Here is a 21,273-nt window from a genome sequence, read left to right on the forward strand (position 1 = left end):
AGAGTTGCATGTTTTTTATGTTCTTAATACACATGTCACATTTTGTGTTAATTGGATATTATTTACTATATGATCTATAAGCTTATATTTTGTGCGTAATTTTAAACTACAAAAATTTGCAGCTTAAACAATTTATTGATGACATAGCTGTTGATCTTTAATTTTCTCTAAATTTTGCAAGTATAGAGAATATAAGAAGAAGATGTAATTTAATGGTGGATTTGTTAAAATTCACCTTTAATAAAAAGATATTGAGTAAGTTTGTAGCCTTAGACTACAACTAATTTTGTAGCTAAACTTTGTTCATTTATTATACCAACTCACTTTAAAATATACCTTACATCCTAGTTTTGATTTTTACATACAACCTATTTAAATAATATAACAAAAAATAATAATATAAAATCTTACTCAAATAATAGGGAGAAGAGAGAATATTTTTATATTAAAAAAATTCTTTACGACCTGCTACCAGTTTATCTATATCATTATTTTGATAAAAATTGATGAAAATATGTTGCTGGCATAACTTGAACCACCATGCAAACTGTAGAGATGGAAGGCCCAGGGGCGTATATTGGGCCGTGGGCCTTGTCCGAGGACATTCAACAATTCGAGAACATTCAGCAATTCGAGGACAGTTAGATATTAGCTAAGACATACAAATTAATAGGGTATGAAAGGATTCTAGCCATGAAGGTTTGGGAAGGTAGTCCTAAAAAAATGCCTCATCGGCTAAGCAAAGCAAATGTTAGAAGGTTTGGTTTGCCATCAAGAGCAACACTCCGGATGATTCTACTAGTAAGGATAAACATCAGTAGTGAATAGGACAAGGGAAAGCTAAGAAATATTTAAGGGAAAACTGTTATCACTGCATTAAATGCTCTGTAGCAAACTCTCTAGTAGCATTAATGTGGAGGTGATACCTAAATATTGATATACAGCCTTATAGCTACCTCTAAAGACTTCAGGAAGGTACTGATGGGACATGGATTAAAGCAAGCAACTTGGCCTACACGTGGAGGGTGGAGATGAAGCAAAAGAATGGAATATAAGGAAGAACGACACCATTATACAGGATTCATCTGGAAATCTGTAGAGAAAACATTGTAGCACTGAGAACTGTAATTGTAATAAAGTCTAAAAGATATATATTTAAGAACTACTCTCCTCGGACTTGGCCGAGAAAGGATTTCTTTGACTAAAGCTTGTTTTTCTTTGCTTTCTCACCATCTTTAATCCATAGTAAGCATTATTCAATTCATTGAAAACCTAGTTTTTAGCCCACTCTTTACAAATTTTTTATATTGGGCTCTTTAGGCCTTGATCCTTTCACCTTTTGGGCCTAGAATCCCAAAACCTGCCCTTACACAAACCATTGGGCATGCACATCTTGTTAGTTAAGAATGAAAAATTAATAAATATAAACTAATTTAAGTATCAAATATATTAAAAAATTAAATTACACGTCACAGTTTGACCTTGATTGAACCTTGGTCAGATTTCAAAAACCTTGAATCTCTCCATTTTTCAGTTCATTAAACAATTTGGGTTTCAAAATCATGACAGTGAGTTTTTATAAATAAGAACCCATTATAGCAAGATTGCAAATATATTTAAATATGCCCATCTTGTGTAGCAAAGTTTTTATGCTTTTGGGTTGTAAAATAGCAATCGGATGCTAGCGCTAATGATCTATGGGAGATTTGTGCGGACACTTGATACATGCAAATAATATATATGTTCAAAGTTCAAACTTGAAACGAGTTAAATTAAGAAAAGAGGAAAAGAAAAGAAAAGAAAATAAAGGGTTAAGATGACATTGATAGGATCTTCAGTCTTCTCCAGCTAGTGGTGTATTGAAGAATGAGTCTGACATTTCATTGTGGGGCACTTGATAGTTGATACGGATGACACTGCATGTGAGCAGGGTCGGCCAAGTCTTGTCAAAGCTGGGATATTTCAACATATATAAGGTTTGATTGACAGTGACTTTTAATTAACAATTTTCAGTATTTAAACAACAATAATATTTTCAATACGTATTTTTATAACACTCAAATACGTATTTTAACAATACTGAAAACTGAACAACAATACTTAAATACTGTTATCAAATGGGCCCATATTCATCATCTGAATCCGAATAACATCAATTTAACTTATCGTATTTACCCTTAATTTATCGAAACAACTCAACACGTATCATGCATGTGCTATTGAATTCTTTTTAATACGTGTTGCATTATGATTAGAGGTGTGTGCGGTTTGGTAGGGAGGTTTTTTTTTTCCCAAATTTATTACCGAACCAATAGAGGTCGGTTTTTTTATAATTGGAACCGATGCACACTACTTAGGGTCAGTTTTTTGACCTATAGCGGTGCGGTTTTTTGCGATCGGTTTGGTCGGTTTGAAATATTAAAAAAAAATTATTTTTTTAATAATAAAAAATTGGGCTTTCAAGCCCAATATCAATATATCAACCTGTTCAAGATTTCAAGTAAATACATACAGTTTTTTTTATTTAGCGGGCCATCAAAAATCTAGTCACACATAAAACAAAAGCAAAAGAAAAGTCAAATTAAAAAAAAAAAAGAGTAAAAATGCCAAATAATATTTTTTTACATCCAGCCAACACACAAAAGCATATTCCAACTCATACTTATACTATAATTACTCATCACTTAATCAGACACTAACATATACATTACTTAATCTCAATATATATCAACTCAAATCTGTTCGACCTATTAAAAAAAAAAAAAGTCTATTCAACAGAAACTTTATAAAAAAAATTTGTTCACATAAAAAAATCAGTTCACATAAAAAAATTTGTTCACATAAAAAAAATCTATTCAACGAATCTGCTCACATAAAAAAATCTGTTCACCCAAATAGTAATGATCCAAACTATCCAATTTTTTTCATTTCATTCACCATGCATAAATATTTTGAAATTGCCTCAATAAGAGTTCAACTCCCAAAATACTATCATTTAGCATATAATATCATTAGTGTCATTGTGTGTGTTAGTGTCAATAACAATAAGTGTTAATATATCCACTTAATAACGCATTACAGAACCATTTGTCATTGTTCACAAATACCAAAAGAAAGATATACAAATTAAATTAACATTTAGGTAAAAGAATGTTAATTGCTTGTATCCCCAATAATAATTCCACCCATGAATACCTAAATAACTACCATTAGTGAAAAGTTCACTACCAATAATATGTACAAATATAATTAGCATATAGGCAAAAGAATGCTAATTCTTGTAAGTCCTTTGTCCAGTAAGTTTGTGCACTATGCATCATTTTAGAAATCCTACAAAATACTAAACAAAACGAAATAAACATGTTTTAATAACAATAAAACGTTTATGAACAATAAAATATTTATAATTAACACAAACAAATGATAATAGTAAGTATACTTACATAATACTAACTACTAACTAACTCCAAGCAAAGAGTAGCACGTCACTCATTATCATCCAACACAACGGTGCTTGGATCCTCCTCCATAGGCATTGGGCAAACCGATGCAATTTCTACAATTCCATTCAAAATAAAATGCTTCGTAAGTATTGAGCAAATAAGTAAACAATTGATATATACAACAAACAAAATGAACATATATTTACTAGTGTCAATCTCAAAACCATCCATATCCTCCACATTATTCATGCACTCCCGAAACTTTATTGGTCTTTTTTTCTTTGCATCTTTCAACCAATTTTAGGTACAAATAAGGGCTTCAATTGTATTAGGAGAGAGTGAATTACGGAAAGAATCCAAAACATGCCCTCTCGTATTAAAAGCAGACTTGGATGCAACTGTAGAGAAAGGAATAGCCAACACATTACGGGCAATTTGGGAAATGACTCTAGAAGAATTCATTTTCCACCACATCAAGATGTTAAAATCTTACATATCAGGGTCCTCAGAAGATTCCAACAAATACTTATCCAATTCAAATTTTCTTTCCACACTGTCCTCGTCTGCCGAGTGTTGCTTAAACCTATTAGTATAACATTTAATGCGATTAGACAATGAAGCATTGCTAACACTTGCCCTGGAGTCCCTAGACAACGAAGCACTACTACCACTAGAACTCGAAACTCCATTTTGACCTACTTTCTCCACATACAACCTCTTCCATGCATCACGAACCTTAGAGCTCATCACATCCTCCTTGTCCTTTCCATACCACTCCCTAAACCAAAACTTTACATACTTCAATCTATACCTTGAGTCAAGAACAACAGCAACAAAAAACATCAAATTGATATTATCTATACTTCCCCAATACTTATAATTTTTTTTTCATCTCTTCCGCCATACTCTTCAAAAGTGGATCCCCATCAACACTACACAACTGTTGCAATTGATTTTCAATGCTAATTAGCTCATGGAAGTATGTATTAGAAGTAACAAACAAGGACCCAAAAAATCTAAGTGTCGCCTCATAAAATATGCCAAGAAATTTCACAAAGGTCTTGACATTTTTCCAATCAAGATAGTTAGGAGGACTAATGGGCTTTTTCCCATTCCCATCCGATTCATAAAAATAAAGTTTGTAATGCCCATTCTCCTCTTCCAACCTATCAAAAGCTCTCACAAATTTCAAAGCACAATTTAACATGAGATAAGTGGAATTCCACCTTGTTGGCACATCAAGGGACAACAAACATTTGGCTTTGATTTTCTCATTTTCAACACATTCTTGAAACTTCTCAAACCTTGCGGGAGAGGCTCTCACATATCTCATCGCATTCCGAAGTTTGACAATTGATTTATGAATAGACTTCAACCCACTTTGCACTATCAAATTCAAGATATGCGCACAACAACGCATATGCAAGAACTCACCACCTAATATGCTACTATCTTTTTCTTTTGTTTTCTTCTTCACATAATCAATTACCACATCATTAGAACTAGCATTGTCCATGGTAATTGTAAACAACCAGTCTATACTCCACTTCAACAAACATTACTCAACCACTCTACCTATGGTGTCCCCTTTGTGATTAACTATAGGGTAAAAGTTCAAGATTTTCTTTTGGTAAGTCCAATCCCCATCAATGAAGTGTGCAGTGACTACCATGTAGTTCAAGTTTTGTATGGATGTCCAAGTATCCATTGTCACACAAACCCGTTGCCCAACAAAAGCCCTTCTTAAAATATCCACCTCACTATAATAAATTTTCATATAAGCCCTTGCAATGGTAGTGCGATGGGAAATAAGAAACCTAGTTTACAACCACTAACACATTTGAACCTCTTTTGCATTCTCTCTTGGCTTGGAAAGACAAAGTTTTTTGCTTATCATCACAGGGAAAATGCCACTTCTTACACACCTTCATGTGTTGCAACATGCCTGAAGTACCATTTTTCTTACCATGACATTTATATTGATTTTTACAATACTTGCATTAAGACCTAGGATTATTAGGATCAAAACCAGCCAACTTAATGAAGTACTGTCATACTATAGATGGGTCCTTACCACCTTGTTTAGGTGGCAGTGGGGGAAGTGGTGCACCAAGTCCAACTGGTGCTGTAGGTTCAGGTGGGTTAAGGTTAGCACTACCAGGACTAGGAGGAGGTGGGTTAGGGTCCCCAAGGGCACCAAATCCAAATGGAGCATTGACATCCATCTAATAAAAAAATTTCCAACCAACAAAAAAACAAAGTTTTCACAACAATATCAAATTATAATTTTTCTAGCAATATAATATCGAATAGCTCACTCTCCCAATCAGTGAATGTTACAACCAGATCCAATAATAGCAATAACTAATCAGTTTAGTTACAACAAGGCAACAATAACAAACTAACAAATTAACAATCATTAGTCATCACTCAACAATTCATGTCAATAATTTAACAAGGAATTTATTATATTGTTCTCAATATAAATATAAAATAAAAGCTAATTTTATATATATAAACTTAAAGCAGTTGCTACTAAGTACTAAATATTTAAAATTTAAATGCTAAATATAGTGAGTGATTAGTGATTACCTCTCCGTGAAGGATTGAAACCGTGAACTCTCTCAATCTCTGTCTCACTGAAAAATTAAAAAGCTGAAGAAAAAAAAAAGTTAGTACTTAGTAGACTGTGACAACTAACACTGTATTACTAAGTTTTCAAAGTTTATAGTTTATACAGTTACTATAAACTTACTAAAGTAACAACTAACAATGTATTACTAAGTTTACTAAGTTTATAGTTTATACTATTACTACTTACTATATATCACATTTAAGTTGTAATTTTCTTATCTCATGTCAGTTGAGAAAACCCAAACAGTATAAACTATTTTTTTTTTGGGTAAGTTTATAGTAAAACAGGGTATCACATTTTAATTGTTAACTAAAACCCAAACAGTATAAACTGTTACTACTTACTATATATAAAAAAAAGAGCATTTCAAATAGGTAATAGTAAAAAACATAAACTAAAAAACATAAATGGATATACCAAATACACCAACTCAAAAAAAAAAAAAAAATCAGTAACAGGGGGAATGGAACTTAGTATAACTGTATAAACCAAATACAAAATACAATGGACCTATGGCTATAAACGGATAAACCAACTCAAAATCTCAAACGGATAAAGAGATAAACCATTAAACCTTACCGGTGTGGTGGTTTGCCTCAGTGAACCAGTGGCGAGCACTTACTCAGGCTAGGGAGAAGCAAGAGGCGAGAGGCAAGACTACAAGAGGCGAGGTGAGAGCGAGAGAGAGAGAGAGTTGAGGACCTCTGAGAGTGAAAGAAAGAATATATAGTGAGGGAAAAATTTGGAAACCTAGCAAAATATGACACCGTTTTGTACCATCATTTGTTTGTTTGTTTTGTTTTGTTTTTCACAACACCCAATATGACACCGTTTTGTTAAAAAAAATTAAAAGACTTACTCGGTGAAATGGTGTTGTATGAAGAATCATCAAACCTCTGAAAGACATGCAGATCGTATCAGTTCAGTTCGGTAGGAAATCGGTTTTGGGCTCTCTGATCCGATGAATGCACCGCACTGGCATCGGAAGTCCATTCAAGCTCCGATCGCCGGCATCGGCTTCATCAGTTTGTGGTAGCAGCGGTGCAGGACGATCGGCGCCGGTCGGTTGGGTCGGTGACGGCATCTTCGCGCTCACTCCTAATCATGATATGACATATTATTTGACATGAAGTTGATCTGTTTAGCTTGCTTTTTTTTTCTTTCATCTATCTATCTATCTATCTATCTATCTATATATATTATGAATATGCTTTGAATTAGTTTTTTTTTTATGTTAACAATTTTTTTATATGCTTAAAATTGGTAAAAATTCAAGTGTACGTAAAAAAAATATGAAACTTTGAAAAACTATACATCAACAAATAAATTAACAACTTGATAGAAAAAACTAATTCAATTCAATATGAAGAAATTATTATTTTATTTGTGCTCAATGAATACTCTACTTTTTTTTTTCTTTTCAAAATGTTCCAAAATAAAAATCTATTGCTAAAACAATCTATATAGAATAACTTTTAATGCTTTCATAATAAGTTTTTTCAATCGTATTTTTTCTAATTTGATTCCCCAATTATTAAGTTTAGTTCCATCCATTAACTACTAATTCTATTAACTTCACCCCTCCCCAACTTTCAAAATTAGACCACTTTGGATATACAACACTGTCAATTTTTTTAAGACCTTTCTCCCTCTCCCCGTGTATGTGTGTTAAAATACTTAGGTTATGTTTAGTGTAGGGGTGAAAGGCTTATGAATGTATATTGAGCCGTGGGCCTTGCCCGAGGACATTTTTAATAGTCTAAGAACATGTAAGCGTTAACAAAGAGGTACAAATCAGTGGGTTATGGAAGGATCTTAGTCATGAGGGTTTGGGAAGATCGTTCGAGGAGAAATGCCTCCTCGGCTTAATAGAGTAGAGGTTAAAGGAGTTGACTTGCCATCAAGGGCAATACTCTAGGAAATTCTACTGGTAAGGATAAACATCAGGAGGAAATAGGACAAAAGGAAACTAAGAAATATCTAAGAGAAAGTAGCTACCACCGCATAAAATGTTTTGTAGCTAACTCTCTGGCTGCATTAATGTGTAGGTGATATCTAAACAGTGATATTTAGCCTTACAACTATTTCCAAAGATTTCAAGAGGTGCTAATGGGACAAGGATCAAGACGGGCATCTTGACCTACACGTGAAGGGTGGAGATGAAGAAAAATAGGACAATATAAGGAAGAGAGACTCCATTAAAAATGGGGATTTGAGAATCTAGAGGGAGAAGAACACTGTAGCAATAAAAACTGGACTTGTAATCAAATTCAAGAGAGATATATACAAGAACTATTCTCCTCGGACTATGCCGAGGAAGATTTTCTTTGAACAAAAACTGCTTATCTTTATTTTCTAGTCATCTGGATCTACTATAATTGTTGCCCAACTTGTTAATGCCTAGTTTACAACCCACTCTCTACAAATTTATTGCGTTGGGCTTTTTGGGCCTTAATTCGTTTATCTTTTAGGCTTAGGATTCAAAACGTGCCCTTACAATTGGCGCTGTTTGTGGGAAAGCTTGAGCTTTAGTGAGATCAACTTTCAGCTACGGTAGGTTTAGGTCCAAACTGAGAAGAGTCTGTTGGTTCCCAACTTCAAGATCAGTTTCTCAATCTTGAGCGAAGAAGGGACCGGGAAGTTAGTATGCATACCACACATACTGGTAGGAACCAATCTTGAAGTGGGAATCACTTCTCTCATGAAGAGAATACTAGAAGCATGCAATTGGAGATTGATCGTTTGCGCAGGAGGTTACACCGCGAGCGATGTAGAGGAACTCCTTCAGGTTTTGACCATTCTTTTGATGATGATGGGAAAAGTTAGAGCTCAATTGGGAAGGGTCATGCTGTATCACCTCGATAACTGGCATCGGTGCTTATTTCCTAAAAGATTTAGATAAAAATGTCGTACCACACCCTTAGAGTGTAAATAACCTTCATATTGTTGGGTTTCTTCTGTCATTGAGCATTCTTGCAAAAAAAAAAAAAAAGCATCAACAACTATTAAGAAAATAATTATAAGTAACTTTTTCTTTTTGGGAAAAAAAAAATCTTATGTAATAGGGGAATAAATGTAAATTTATACCTTTCATCCTCTCATTTGCTTATATTAATAATAATAATAAAAAGTAAATTAGTTTTCCATCATTTTACTTTTCTATTCTCTCAAACGGCAAAATATAAAATCTTTTCTATTATCTCACTATCGTATCCTTCCTATAATATCCATCTTCCCAAGAAGATACAATTGGTTTTTTTGATGTAGGCAGAAATAAAATCTGAGATCTCTTATTCAAGGATTGTGGACTTTACCATTTAAACTAACTAGAATCCATGTCTATTCAAGAAATAATGAATTAGAATTACTTTTGGAACTTATGTAACCGAATGGATCAACCATTTAGACATGGTCTTGCCTTATAAAATTTGCTTTCTGTAATAATATTAATATATCAATTTAATTTTGTAAGACCTTTGGGCTAAAAAAATTTGTCACGGCTGGGTCGATCTCAAATGACAAAACCACTAAAACCGAAATTTTGAAATCTGAAAGCCTTCGGGCCGAAACAAAAAATGGAAACTCAGAAGCCCAAGTATACATGGGTTTGGCCAGACCCGGATTGCGTCAGGCAAAAATCATGGCTCTTTGTTTTTGTTTTGCTCGAGCCAAGCATATACCTGACTGGATCTGGTCCAGGTCTTCAAGCTTAGATCCAAAACCAACTCATGAGTCAAGCCTGAACCAAAAGAATTTACTTTAAGCTTTTTTTATTTTTTATTTAAGAAATTACTTAAAAGCAGACTCAAGAGTCACTACATTTTTTTTTTGTTTTGTTTTGAGAATGAAGAGTCACTACATTTAAATCTTCACATAAGCAAAGATAAAAATGACCCCAAGTTCACTTAAATTGTATAGTATTTGTACAACAAGAGAAAAGAAAAATATTGGAAATTCCCCTAATTCATAAAATTCATCCAAAATTTAATTTGAATTACACCTTAAAAATTTGTGTGCATTAGTTGTTGAATGAAATTCTTGTTTATAAAAATAGTTCTCTTGATTTGACACAATAAGAGGAAAAGGAGGAAATTTTATTAATTAATTTATTTATGAATGAAGAAACAGATTCATATGACTCTGAAAATGAAATGAAGGACAGGTGATACTTCATAGCATATTGATTATTCAAGAGTTGGATGCATATTTTATTTTCGACTTCATGAGACTTAATTATATGTATATCATTTATATGTGCTTCCTAGTGACAATATTAGGACTCTTTTGAAGAAAAGTTCTGCGTGTAAATGGTTGGTCATGGCCAATTGGCCACAGACACCTCAAGCCTATAGTTACGCATTTTAGGCCACGGTTAAAAACGTGGCTATAGACCAAATCGTCCTATAGCCACGTTTTTTTGAGCTATAGCCACGTTTTTAAAACGCGGTTATATAACCTTTTTTTTGTAGTGCAAGCAAATGTCAAATTCAATCAAAGTATCAAACACTTAGATTCGTTCCATTTTTGAAAACTTTTCTAGATAATCCCCAGCCTCTCTTGAAATTGCAACAAAGCTTTTACGATTCACTATACGTAGTTGAGAATTTAAAGGAGCTCTAATCAATGCCGTATGATAAGATTCACTAAAAATTGAAGAGATTTATTATTATTATTATTTTGTTGAGTTTGTATGGTTCATTGAGATTATATAGATCATTGAGGTGACACTTGGGTATTTCCCAAGGGAAAAAATTGAACAGATGACAAACAGTGGGTGTTGTATGTGATTGAGAGGGAGTTGGCTTGGCTTTGAGTGGCAATGTTGGGATTAAAATGATTGAATGATCCAATGTGATTACAAATGTTATTTTAGGGAAAAATATCTTATCCATCCGACCTTTTATAGGCAATTGATTGCTATTTTAGAGCATTTTTAATTGCATTTTTTAAAAAACTTTAAGACTTTATTGTGTGGGTGTATATATATTAGTACTTTTTTGAGTAGTAAATTTGCAAAAACACAATATGACATTGTTTGGAAATGGGTTAACACTAACAACTCTTCAAACGTGGTGGACCATAGGAAATCAAAAAAAGAAACTGATAAAATTATAAATTGAAAGAACAAAATGATAAATACACTAAAGTTAAATGATGTAGATGGAATAGCCAAATTTTTTCAACAAAGTACTTCTTGATCCATTGAAGGAAAGAGAAACAGGGAGAGTAGAAAAAGATAAAAGAAATAGGTATCTAATAATTTTCCATCATTTATTTGGTTATTACTACAAACTAGTCGTAGACCTACGCAATGTGTGGGTATATAAATATTATGTAATCTATATATATATATATATATATATATATATATATATAATAGGTGAAGTTGAGAGAAACTCAAATTAGAATTCTAAATTAGAGTTCCAATTTTGCTCCATTGTGTCCTAAATTAATTATTTTTAAAGAGTTTTATTTCTTAATTTTAGAATAAAATGTGAGACCACATCGTAAATATTCATCCAAGTGAGTTATTAAGTACAAAAACCAAAAAGTCTAAAATAAATGAATCGTAAAAAAAAAAATGTTTCACGATAATTTCTTTTTTTTAAAAAACATAGACAATTTACATTTTATACCTAATAGTATCCTTATAAAATTTTTTAAAGAGTTAACAAAATATAAAAATGACTATCAATAATATTTAACTTATATATATGAATTATATTATGCATCTTATTGTATATCTTTAAGTGTATCTATGGATATGTATGAAGTTACAAGCTAGTAAGGTGTAATATATAAAAAGTAACAATTACTTTAAGTATATTTTTTTTTGAAAGATTTTTACAAGTAATTTTTTTTTTTTTTATGTTTTTATCTCTACAAATATATCATTTTATTATTTTTTGTGTGTTTGATTAATATTTTTTAAAGGTGAACCATATTCTTCTAACTTCTATTGTAATATATTATATTTGCCTAATATACAACTAAACTTATAGCCAAAATTAAAATGAAACTAAAGGAATAAAAAATAGATTTTATAATAATTTAGTACTCAAATAATTGGTAGGCATATTCAAATATCTATTTTAAAAGAAATTAAGTATTAACCCAAATCAAAATTCAACTAAAGCTATAAAAGGGAAATAGAAGACTTTCTAATGGGAAATTAAGGGGGAAAAAAAAAACACAAAACCAAAACGCATATTAAAAAAGAAAGAGAAAAGAACCATCAACCTTAATTAGAGGTATAAGAAAGAACAAAAATCCACAGAGAGAGAGAGAGAGAGAGAGAGAGTTCTCACAGTTTTGTGGGGGAAAAAATATGGACTGAAAAAGGAAAGAAGGGAAGATAAAGTTGAGAGTAGTGGGAAGATAAAGAGACAAAAAAAGAAGGGAAAATGCTTGAAAAAAAATGTAATAATAGGTGTGAATTAATAGGGAGAAGAATTTTTATTTTTATTTTAAATAGGAGGAAAGAAAAGTTTAAATAGAGAAAAGAAAATATATAAAATAAGGAGATGACGTGACTGCTGATGTAGCTTAATAGGAGGGGAAATTATTGTGTATTTCCGGAGTACTATAAATGCTACCCTTCAGTTTTTAAATATATACAAAATATAGATTTATGTCAAAAGCCATTATAGGCCTCTAAAAGGAAAATTTACCAATTTCGCCTTCCTTCATTCATCTCATTTCCAATAACTAAACAATTTATTCACTTTTTCTTTCCTTCTCTCCCTCTTCCCAAGTTCCCAGATCAAACAATAAGTTAATTTTGTACATCTTTTTGGTCCTCAACCTAGACCATATTAGTTATCAAAAAAAGAATAGCCATGCATAGGGATGCTGATTGAGAGTATCATAATTCATAATGTCAAATTCCCAGTCTATACATCATAACAAAGTTCCTTAATCCCTTGTAACAGGATTTACAACGACTTATGTGTCTTCCATAGTCACGGACCCATAAGTTCATACTAGCTCGCTGGCAATATAATGTAAATTATATGCTTTATATATAATAAACATAAATGTTTTTTCTCCTCAAAAAATGACATTCAAATCAATTTTCCTAGCGATTGTGCTGAAATATAAAGCCTTCGTTTGTCCCTCTTTCTGCCACGGGGTAGGTGAAAGTCGATAAAAAAAATTTACCTAGGAAAAAATAGAAGGCAACGAAAAAAGACTTGAAAAAAACTATAGCCCGAACGGGTAACACAACTGTTAGTGTATAGCTTAGACTAGATTAGCCCATTGGGCTTGGCCCAGTATACTGTACTTGTAGTTTACTTATATTACTTGTACTGCACACATACCTAGCCTATATAAAGCTCTCTACTGTATATTATTATTTACACAGAATATATAAACTATTCAATCTTTCTCTCTCACTTTATATTCTTAACAACAACAAGCCATGAAGGTAGACACCCAGATGAGTAAAAAGGGTAGATACTAGATCTAGGCGAAAATGGGCTTTTGCCCTTTTCACAAAAAAAATCAGCATGTTGCCCTCTTTCCCAAACTAATCAGAGTAATGCCTCTCTTTTGAAATTCGATTTTCTCAAAATCGAGTTAAGCCCTATAACGACGTTTTAAGGAGCCTATAGCGGCGTTTTGGAACTCGACCTTCATGAAATCGAGTTATAGGTAAAAAAGAAAAAGAAAAATTTACCTATAACTCGATTTCATGGAGCTCGAATTACAAAACGCCACTATAGGCTCCTTAAAACGTCGTTATAGGGTTCCTGAATTTTTTTTTTTCGAAACTTGATTTTGAGAAAATCGAGTTTCAAAAAAGGGGCATTTCTCTAATTAGTTTGAGAAAGGGAGTAACATGCTGATTTTTTTTGTGAAAAGGACAAAGGCCCATTTTCCCCACTAGATCTAGATATGAAAGGGAAAGGAAGGAACTGCTCGAAATCATTAGAATGAGGGGTCATGGGAAAATTTGTTGCCGTAAATATAGGATTTTTTTTCTTTCACTTTCATTCATCCCAAACAGCCCATTCTCATAACTTCCAGTAGCTCCAACCTACCTTTCCCACTCGTCTGTTTCTTGATTATCATAATAATTTTCAGTTCTCATCTTCACAATTCAGACCATAATCTCTAAGCATAACAGATCTTTACTTTCTATATATATATATATACACTCATACAGTCCAATGGCTCATACAGTCATACTAACACACTTATCCCCATGGGTCTACAACAAATGGTATTATTTATAATTTTTTTTTTTGGAAGGTATTATTTATAATTGGCAAATCAAGCACCCATTTTGTGAATTAACGTGATTTACGTAAATCATTCACGGTGAATGTCATTTTGTCAATCATTTTGTTGTTGCCATCACGCAGATCAATGAGGCGAGCTCTTTTTGTATGATTTCGGAGTGAATTAAAAAGACGTCGGGTGTCAACTCTTCCAAGAAAAAAGCTCATATCACAGGTTACAACAAAAAAAAATCACAATAATTTTACAAAAAGCGAAATCTGTGTCCAAAGATTCTGTCTTACTAAAAATAAAATAATTTCTATTAAACATTATCATGGACCCATGTGTGAGGAAGTAAGAAAATTGATTTCGCTACGAATTTTTGTTATGAAATGTTTGTTAGTTTTTAGACTCCTCAAAGTACAGTTTGTTTAATCTACTTTAATAGCCAAGTTATTATTTAGGTCAATTATATAAATCTAGGTTAAACATTCATCAAACATGATCAGGATAATTTGGTAGTTAAACCATGACGAGGAAAAAAGCGACGAACCCAACGGTCCCGTCGGGCAATGCTTGCCACAAGTGACTACATCATGAAGTCTATAGCTTCATAACAGCTGACGACCCTAACAAAGGGACAACGCTATAAGCTGCCGACCCTAAAGGGATCAACGCTATAAGCTGACGACCCTAAAGGGATCAACGCTATAAGCTGACGACCCTAATAGAGGGAAGACTCGGTAGGCTGACGGGAACAAAGCTGAAGAGGGTAAGTGAACCTCCATCCATAACCTTACTTGGTCTCCACGCATATGTGCATAAGGAGAGTTCTTGCGCCACACGCTTAACCCTAATCAAGAAGACTCCTATAAGGAAAAGAACTCTAGGAGATATGCGAAATCCAAGAGGTTCTCTCCTAGAAGAAAAGAACTTTTTGGCCAAGGCACGGATGTCAACTCCACACTACTATAAATACCCCAAAGCCCTCATAAATCAAAGTACGCATTATTCACCCCAGCTCTGGCATTCTAGAGTTGCGAACAAGAGGTTTCTCTAACTTGACCGTCAGAGGGCATTTGGCCGGTATCACACAGGTACTCCTCTTAAGGTCTTCAGCTTTTGTGTTGTGCAGGTTCTCCATCGGGAGCACGTGAAGACCGTGTGACTTACTGACGATTTTTGGCATCATCAGTTGGCGCCGTCTGTGGAAAATTAGCGACTTGTAAAGCTGCGTTATCACTTCTCGGACAAAGAGTTGCATGGTACTCACCACTCGATGACGACCACTAACAACATTCAAGGAGACGAATCACGCGCGACGGCACTCGAGAGATAAGTCCAAACTCTGGCTGCTGCTGTGGAATGCCTCACCAAACAGAACTAGGACTTGGAAGAACAATTGCGCCAACGGAATGTGGGCGCTAACACCCAGGAGGAAGACCAAGAAGGAACTAGCGTGGAGAGAAGGAACCAGGAAGGGCTGGAAGGTAGCAATGCCCTAAGCAGGCCAGAACGACGGGACACGAGCCGGCCATTTATCACTGAAACCGTCCCACCTCACATAGTCGCTGAGATGCAGATGATGAAGGAGCGAATGGATTGCATGATGAACGCCCTCAGAGGATGGGTGTCCAGCGACCTTGATGACCTGGTCCAGCGAATTGACTCGCCATTCACAACGTCGGTTAGTTCATTCCCCCTTCCACAAAAATTTCGTATGCCGCAAGTAGAAAGCTACGATGGGTCCAAGGGTCCTTTAAATCACCTAGAGTCTTTCAAGACCCTGATGCACCTTCAAGGGGTGCCAGATGCAATCATGTGCAGAGCCTTCCCCACCATGTTGAAGGGACCCGCAAGGATTTGGTTTAGTAGGCTGACGCCCAACTTCATTGGTACTTTCAAAGAGTTAAATGCCCAATTCGCCTCGCACTTCATCGGGGGGCACAGGTGTAAGAAATCCACCGCATGCTTGATAAACATTAAGTAGCGGGAAGACGAGACGCTGAGGTCTTACATAACTCGTTTTAACAAGGAGGCCCTCTCGATCGACGAAGCAGGTGATAAGATACTCGTAGTGGCGTTCACCAATGGGCCGCGGAAGGGTAAGTTCCTATTTTCTCTATATAAGAACGACCTGAAGACCATGTCAGAGGTACTTTACAGGGCGACCAAGTACATGAACGTGGAAAATGCGTTACTAGCCCGAGAAGAGAAGCCCAAGAAAAGGGAGAGGCAGGAAGATGTACGATTGGACAAGGGGCGGAAGATGGCTAGAACTGGAGAACGACGAGAGGACCGAAGCTCTAAACCACCTGTGGGAAAGTTCATGAGCTTCACCTCGCTGACTACCCCAATTGACCAAGTACTGATGCAAATCAAGGATGAAGGAGCCCTGACTTTTCCCAACAAGCTGAAGGGAGATCCTAACAAAAGGTCAAGGGACAAATATTGCCATTTTCATCGTGATCATGGCCACAACACAGTTAACTACTATGACTTGAAGTAACAAATAAAAGCTCTTATTAGACAAGGAAGGCTGCAGAGGTTTGTTAGCAAGGAAAGAACGACTTGCCGCAAGAACAAGCTCTTCGACGGGAGAACGAGCGCCCCAGGCCGCCCGTAGGAGATATAAGAATGATCGTAGGAGGCACTGCAACTACTAGGTCGTCGAAAAAAGCCCATAAGACTTATCTCAGGATGGTTCAAAACATCTAGCTGACGGGTTCTATATATAAGATGGCGCGGATCGACAACCCCCTCATTGGATTCTCGGAAGAAGACGCATGACGTCTTCACCACCCACATGATAACGCACTTGTCGTCACTATATAAGCAGGAGACTATAACATGCACCAAGTTCTGGTTGACAACAATAGCTCGGCTAACATTCTCTATTACCCCACATTCCAGCAAATAGGGATTGGTAGGGAGCGACTAGTTCCAACTAACGCTCCGCTCGTTGGCTTTGGAGGGACAAGGGTATTCCCCTTTGGCGTCGTCACTTTGGCTGTAACCATAGGCGACTATCCCCAGCAAATCACTAAGAATGTAACATTCCTCGTGGTTGATTACTCGTCGGCTTACAATGCCATCATAGGATGGCCTACCCTCAATTCGTGGAAGGCTATAACCTCAACCTACCATTTAATGATAAAATTTCTTACTAACTATGGAGTAGGAGAATTGCAAGGAGATCAGGTGGCTGCACGCAAGTGTTACATAGCCATGATGGAAATAGATGACCACTTCCAGGCCATGAGCATAGAAGAACATCGGATGGCGACGGAGCCCGTTGAAAGGCTTGAAGATATACCTCTTGACGATTCTCGGCCAGAATGAACAACCAAGATCGTCACCCTTGCAAACCCGACGGTTCGTCAAGCACTCGTAACTTTCCTCAAAGAAAATCGGGATGTATTCGCTTGGAGCCATGAAGACATGCCAGGAATCGACCCATCAGTCATGGTGCACAGCTTGAATGTGTCGCCTTCCTTTTCGCCCGTTCGCTAAAAGAAACGAGTGTTCGCCCAAGAGAAAGATCGGGCTGTGGCAGAAGAAGTCCGCAAACTACAGGAGGCAGGTTTCATTAGGGAAGTATACTACCCTGATTGGTTGTTTAACGTCGTGATGCTCAAGAAAAGCAATGGAAAATGGAGAATGTGTGTAGACTTCACGGACCTGAACAAAGCCTGCCCTAAAGATAGCTACCCCGCGGGTCGACCTCCTAGTGGACTCTACGGCTCAACACCAGCTGCTGAGCTTCATGGACACATTTTCAGGATACAACCAAATTCAAATGGACGAAGCTGATCAAGAGAAGACTTCGTTCATAACAAGCCAAGACCTTTTTTGTTACAAGGTCATGTCATTCGGCTTAAAAAATGCGAGCGCAACATATCAGAGGCTTATGAACAAGATGTTCGCACGGTAGATTGGGAGAAATGTCCAGGTATATGTTGACGACATGCTAGTGAAAAGCCGAAGGGAAGACGATCACTTGGAGGATCTCAGGGAAACCTTCAACACTCTTCGTTGCTACAACATGAAGCTTCATCCAGGCAAGTGTGCCTTCGGAGTGACGGCGGGAAAATTTTTAGGATACATGGTGTCCTAGAGAGGTATTGAGGCTAACTCGGACAAGATCCTGGCTATAATAGAAATGGCACCTCCTAAAAATATAAAAGAAGTACAAAGCCTTAACAGCAAGGTCGCTGCAGTTAATAGATTTTTATCTAGAGCGACGGATAAATGTCTACCATTCTTCCGCACGTTGAAGAAGTATTTTGAGTGGACGGCTGAATGTCAGCAGGCGTTCGAGGACCTGAAGGCATACCTCTCTTCACCACCGCTACTAAGTCCATCACAACCGAGAGAAGAATTGTTCCTCTACTTGCCAGTCTCCCCGGCCGCCGTCAGTGCGGCCTTGGTTAGAGAAGACGACAATGTGCAAAGGCCTGTTTACTACGCTGGCCGAGCGCTTCACGATGCAGAAGAAAGGTACCCTCCAATGGAAAAGCTCGTCTTTTCTCTAGTCATAGCCACTCGTAAGCTCAAGCCATACTTCCAAGCCCATAAGGTGATTGTCCTAACTGACAAGCCCTTACGGCGAGCGATGAGCAGTCCTGAAGCTGCTGGACGTATGACGTTATGGGCAATAAAGTTGAGTAAATTTGAAATACAATATCGCCCACGTACTGCCATCAAGGGACAGGTGGTAGCCGACTTCATTGCAGAGTTCACTAACGCAGAAAGCCAGGGGGCAGAATATCCCTAATGGAGCATATACATAGATGGATCGTCCAACAAACAAGCTGGTGGAGCAGGGGTTGTACTTTAGTCTCTAGAAGGCGACAAGATCGAATGTATGGTCCATCTTGACTTCCCTACAACTAACAACGAAGCAGAATATGAAGCCCTAATAGCGGGACTAGATCTCGCTAAAGTAGTAGGGGCTGCAAATATGGTTATCCATTGTGATTCAAAAGTTGTCACAAATCAAGTGAACGGTGATTATGAATGTAAGGGTGAAAATATGTAGAGGTACTTAGAGCAAGCAAAGAGAAGGGTAAATGAGTTACAGGCCAAGATAGTTCAAATTCCAAGAGAAGAGAGCAAGCAAGCCGACCTTCTTTCCAAGGCCGCATAGACGGAATATATGATCACCACCGACAAGGTACTCTCCTTTATTCAGCTCTCACCCTTGATAGATGTCATCGATGTGCAGGAGATAGGTCCTAAAGGTAATTGGACCACCTCCTTAGTCTTTTACTTAAAAGATGGCACGTTGCCTGACGGGAAGGAAGCAACAAGAAAGCTGAAGGTCCAGTAGGTGTGATTCGTCTTGATAAAGGACGTCCTGTATAAGAGGGGTTTCTCCCGACCGTACCTAAGATGTTTAAGCCTCGAAGATGTGGAGTACGTTATGAGAGAAGTACATGAGGGGATCTGCAGCAACCACTCAGGGTCGCGGTCATTGGTGCATAAATTGATTCGGGCGGGATACTATAGGCCGACTATGCAGAAAGACGCCCACAAATGTCAAAGCTTGTGACAAATGTCAAAGGTTCAGCAACATCATCAAACAATTGACGGAAGAGATGACCCCAATAACCGCTCTGTGGCCATTCGCTCAATGGGGATTGGACATCATGGGCCCATTCCCAATAGCAGTGAGACAACTGAAGTTTCTAATAGTCGGTATAGACTACTTCACCAAATGGGTAGAAGCTGAAGCCCTGGCCACAATCACTGAGAAGAACGTACGGAGCTTCGTTTGGAAAAACATCATTTGTAGGTACGGAATCCTAAGGGTCTTGATCTCGGACAACGATAAGCAATTTGACAATGACTCCTTCTGAGACTTCTACTCACAGTTGGGAATCAAAAACCATTACTCCTCCCCTGCCCATCCTTAGGCCAACGGACAAGTTGAGGTCATGAACCGATCCTTTCTTTGGATCATCAAGACTCGGCTCGAGGGGGCAAAGGGTATATGGCCGGAGGAGTTGCCCAGCGTACTATGGGCATACAGGGCGACAGTCGGAACCCCTACAAGAGAGACTCCATTTTGACTGACATATGGGAGCGAGGCGGTCATCCCAGCTGAGGTTAGACTCACGAGCTACAGGGTGGACAATCACAACGAGGGAAGGAATGACGAGGCTATACGTTTACAGCTTGATCTAATTGACGAGGTCAGGGTGACAGCTGAACAAAGACTCGCACGATACCAGGACCTCATGGCCAAACACTACAACTCCCGAGTCAAACACCGGGACTTCAAAGTTGGAGACCTTGTCTTGAGGAAAGTGATGGGCGCTGTTAGAGACCCCGCACAAGGAAAGCTCGGCCCAAACTGGGAAGGAACCTATAGAATCACATCATAGCTAAGGAAAGGCACCTACCACTTGGAGACACTTGATGGGTAGAAGCTACGTCATCTGTGGAAGGCCGAGCATCTCAAGAAGTACTACTAGTAGAAGAAGACAGCATGAAGATAGCTACTTCTCATTTCTAGTTGATTTGTTTTAGTCGTTTATCTTAGTTTACTTTTGTCTACAATACATTTAAGCCCAAAGGGCTTAAGTTTATTTTTGTTGAACAAATTTTCTACTTATATATGCATTCATCATAATAAGAGGAGTTTATTCAGAAACAACTGGTGTATTTGTTGTGTGGACGGAATTAGCTAGTCTTCAAGTCCAAGAGGACGACATTATTATTAAGTCCACAAAGTGGACGATTCTATTATTACATCCACAAAGTGGACGAGTCTACTGTTAAGTCCACAAAACGGGCGAATTTATAGTCCACCAAATGGACGATCTTATTGTTAGGTCCAAGAGGATGACATTATTATTAAGTCCATAAAGTGGACGAGCCTCTTGTTAAGTCCACGAAATGAATGGATTGTCTACCAAGTGGACAACCTTATTGATAATTCCAAGAGGACGACATTATTATCAA

General features: G+C 36.7%; 1 protein-coding gene across 1 annotated transcript; it reads left to right on the forward strand.

Moving 5' to 3' along the window:
* The first annotated feature begins 17,154 nt into the window (after positions 1-17,154).
* LOC142628224 (uncharacterized) lies at positions 17,155-17,646 on the forward strand. Its single transcript, XM_075802284.1, has one exon. The coding sequence runs from the start codon at positions 17,155-17,157 to the stop codon at positions 17,644-17,646; it is 492 nt and encodes a 163-aa protein (XP_075658399.1).
* The last annotated feature ends 3,627 nt before the right edge of the window (positions 17,647-21,273 follow it).

Source organism: Castanea sativa, chromosome 1 (assembly GCF_040712315.1).
Source record: "Castanea sativa cultivar Marrone di Chiusa Pesio chromosome 1, ASM4071231v1".
Taxonomy (NCBI): domain Eukaryota; kingdom Viridiplantae; phylum Streptophyta; class Magnoliopsida; order Fagales; family Fagaceae; genus Castanea; species Castanea sativa.

What these genes read in the sequence shown, in the direction of transcription:
- LOC142628224 (XM_075802284.1), top strand. Translation starts at nt 17,155, where the DNA reads ATGCACCAAGTTCTGGTTGACAACAATAGCTCGGCTAACATTCTCTAT.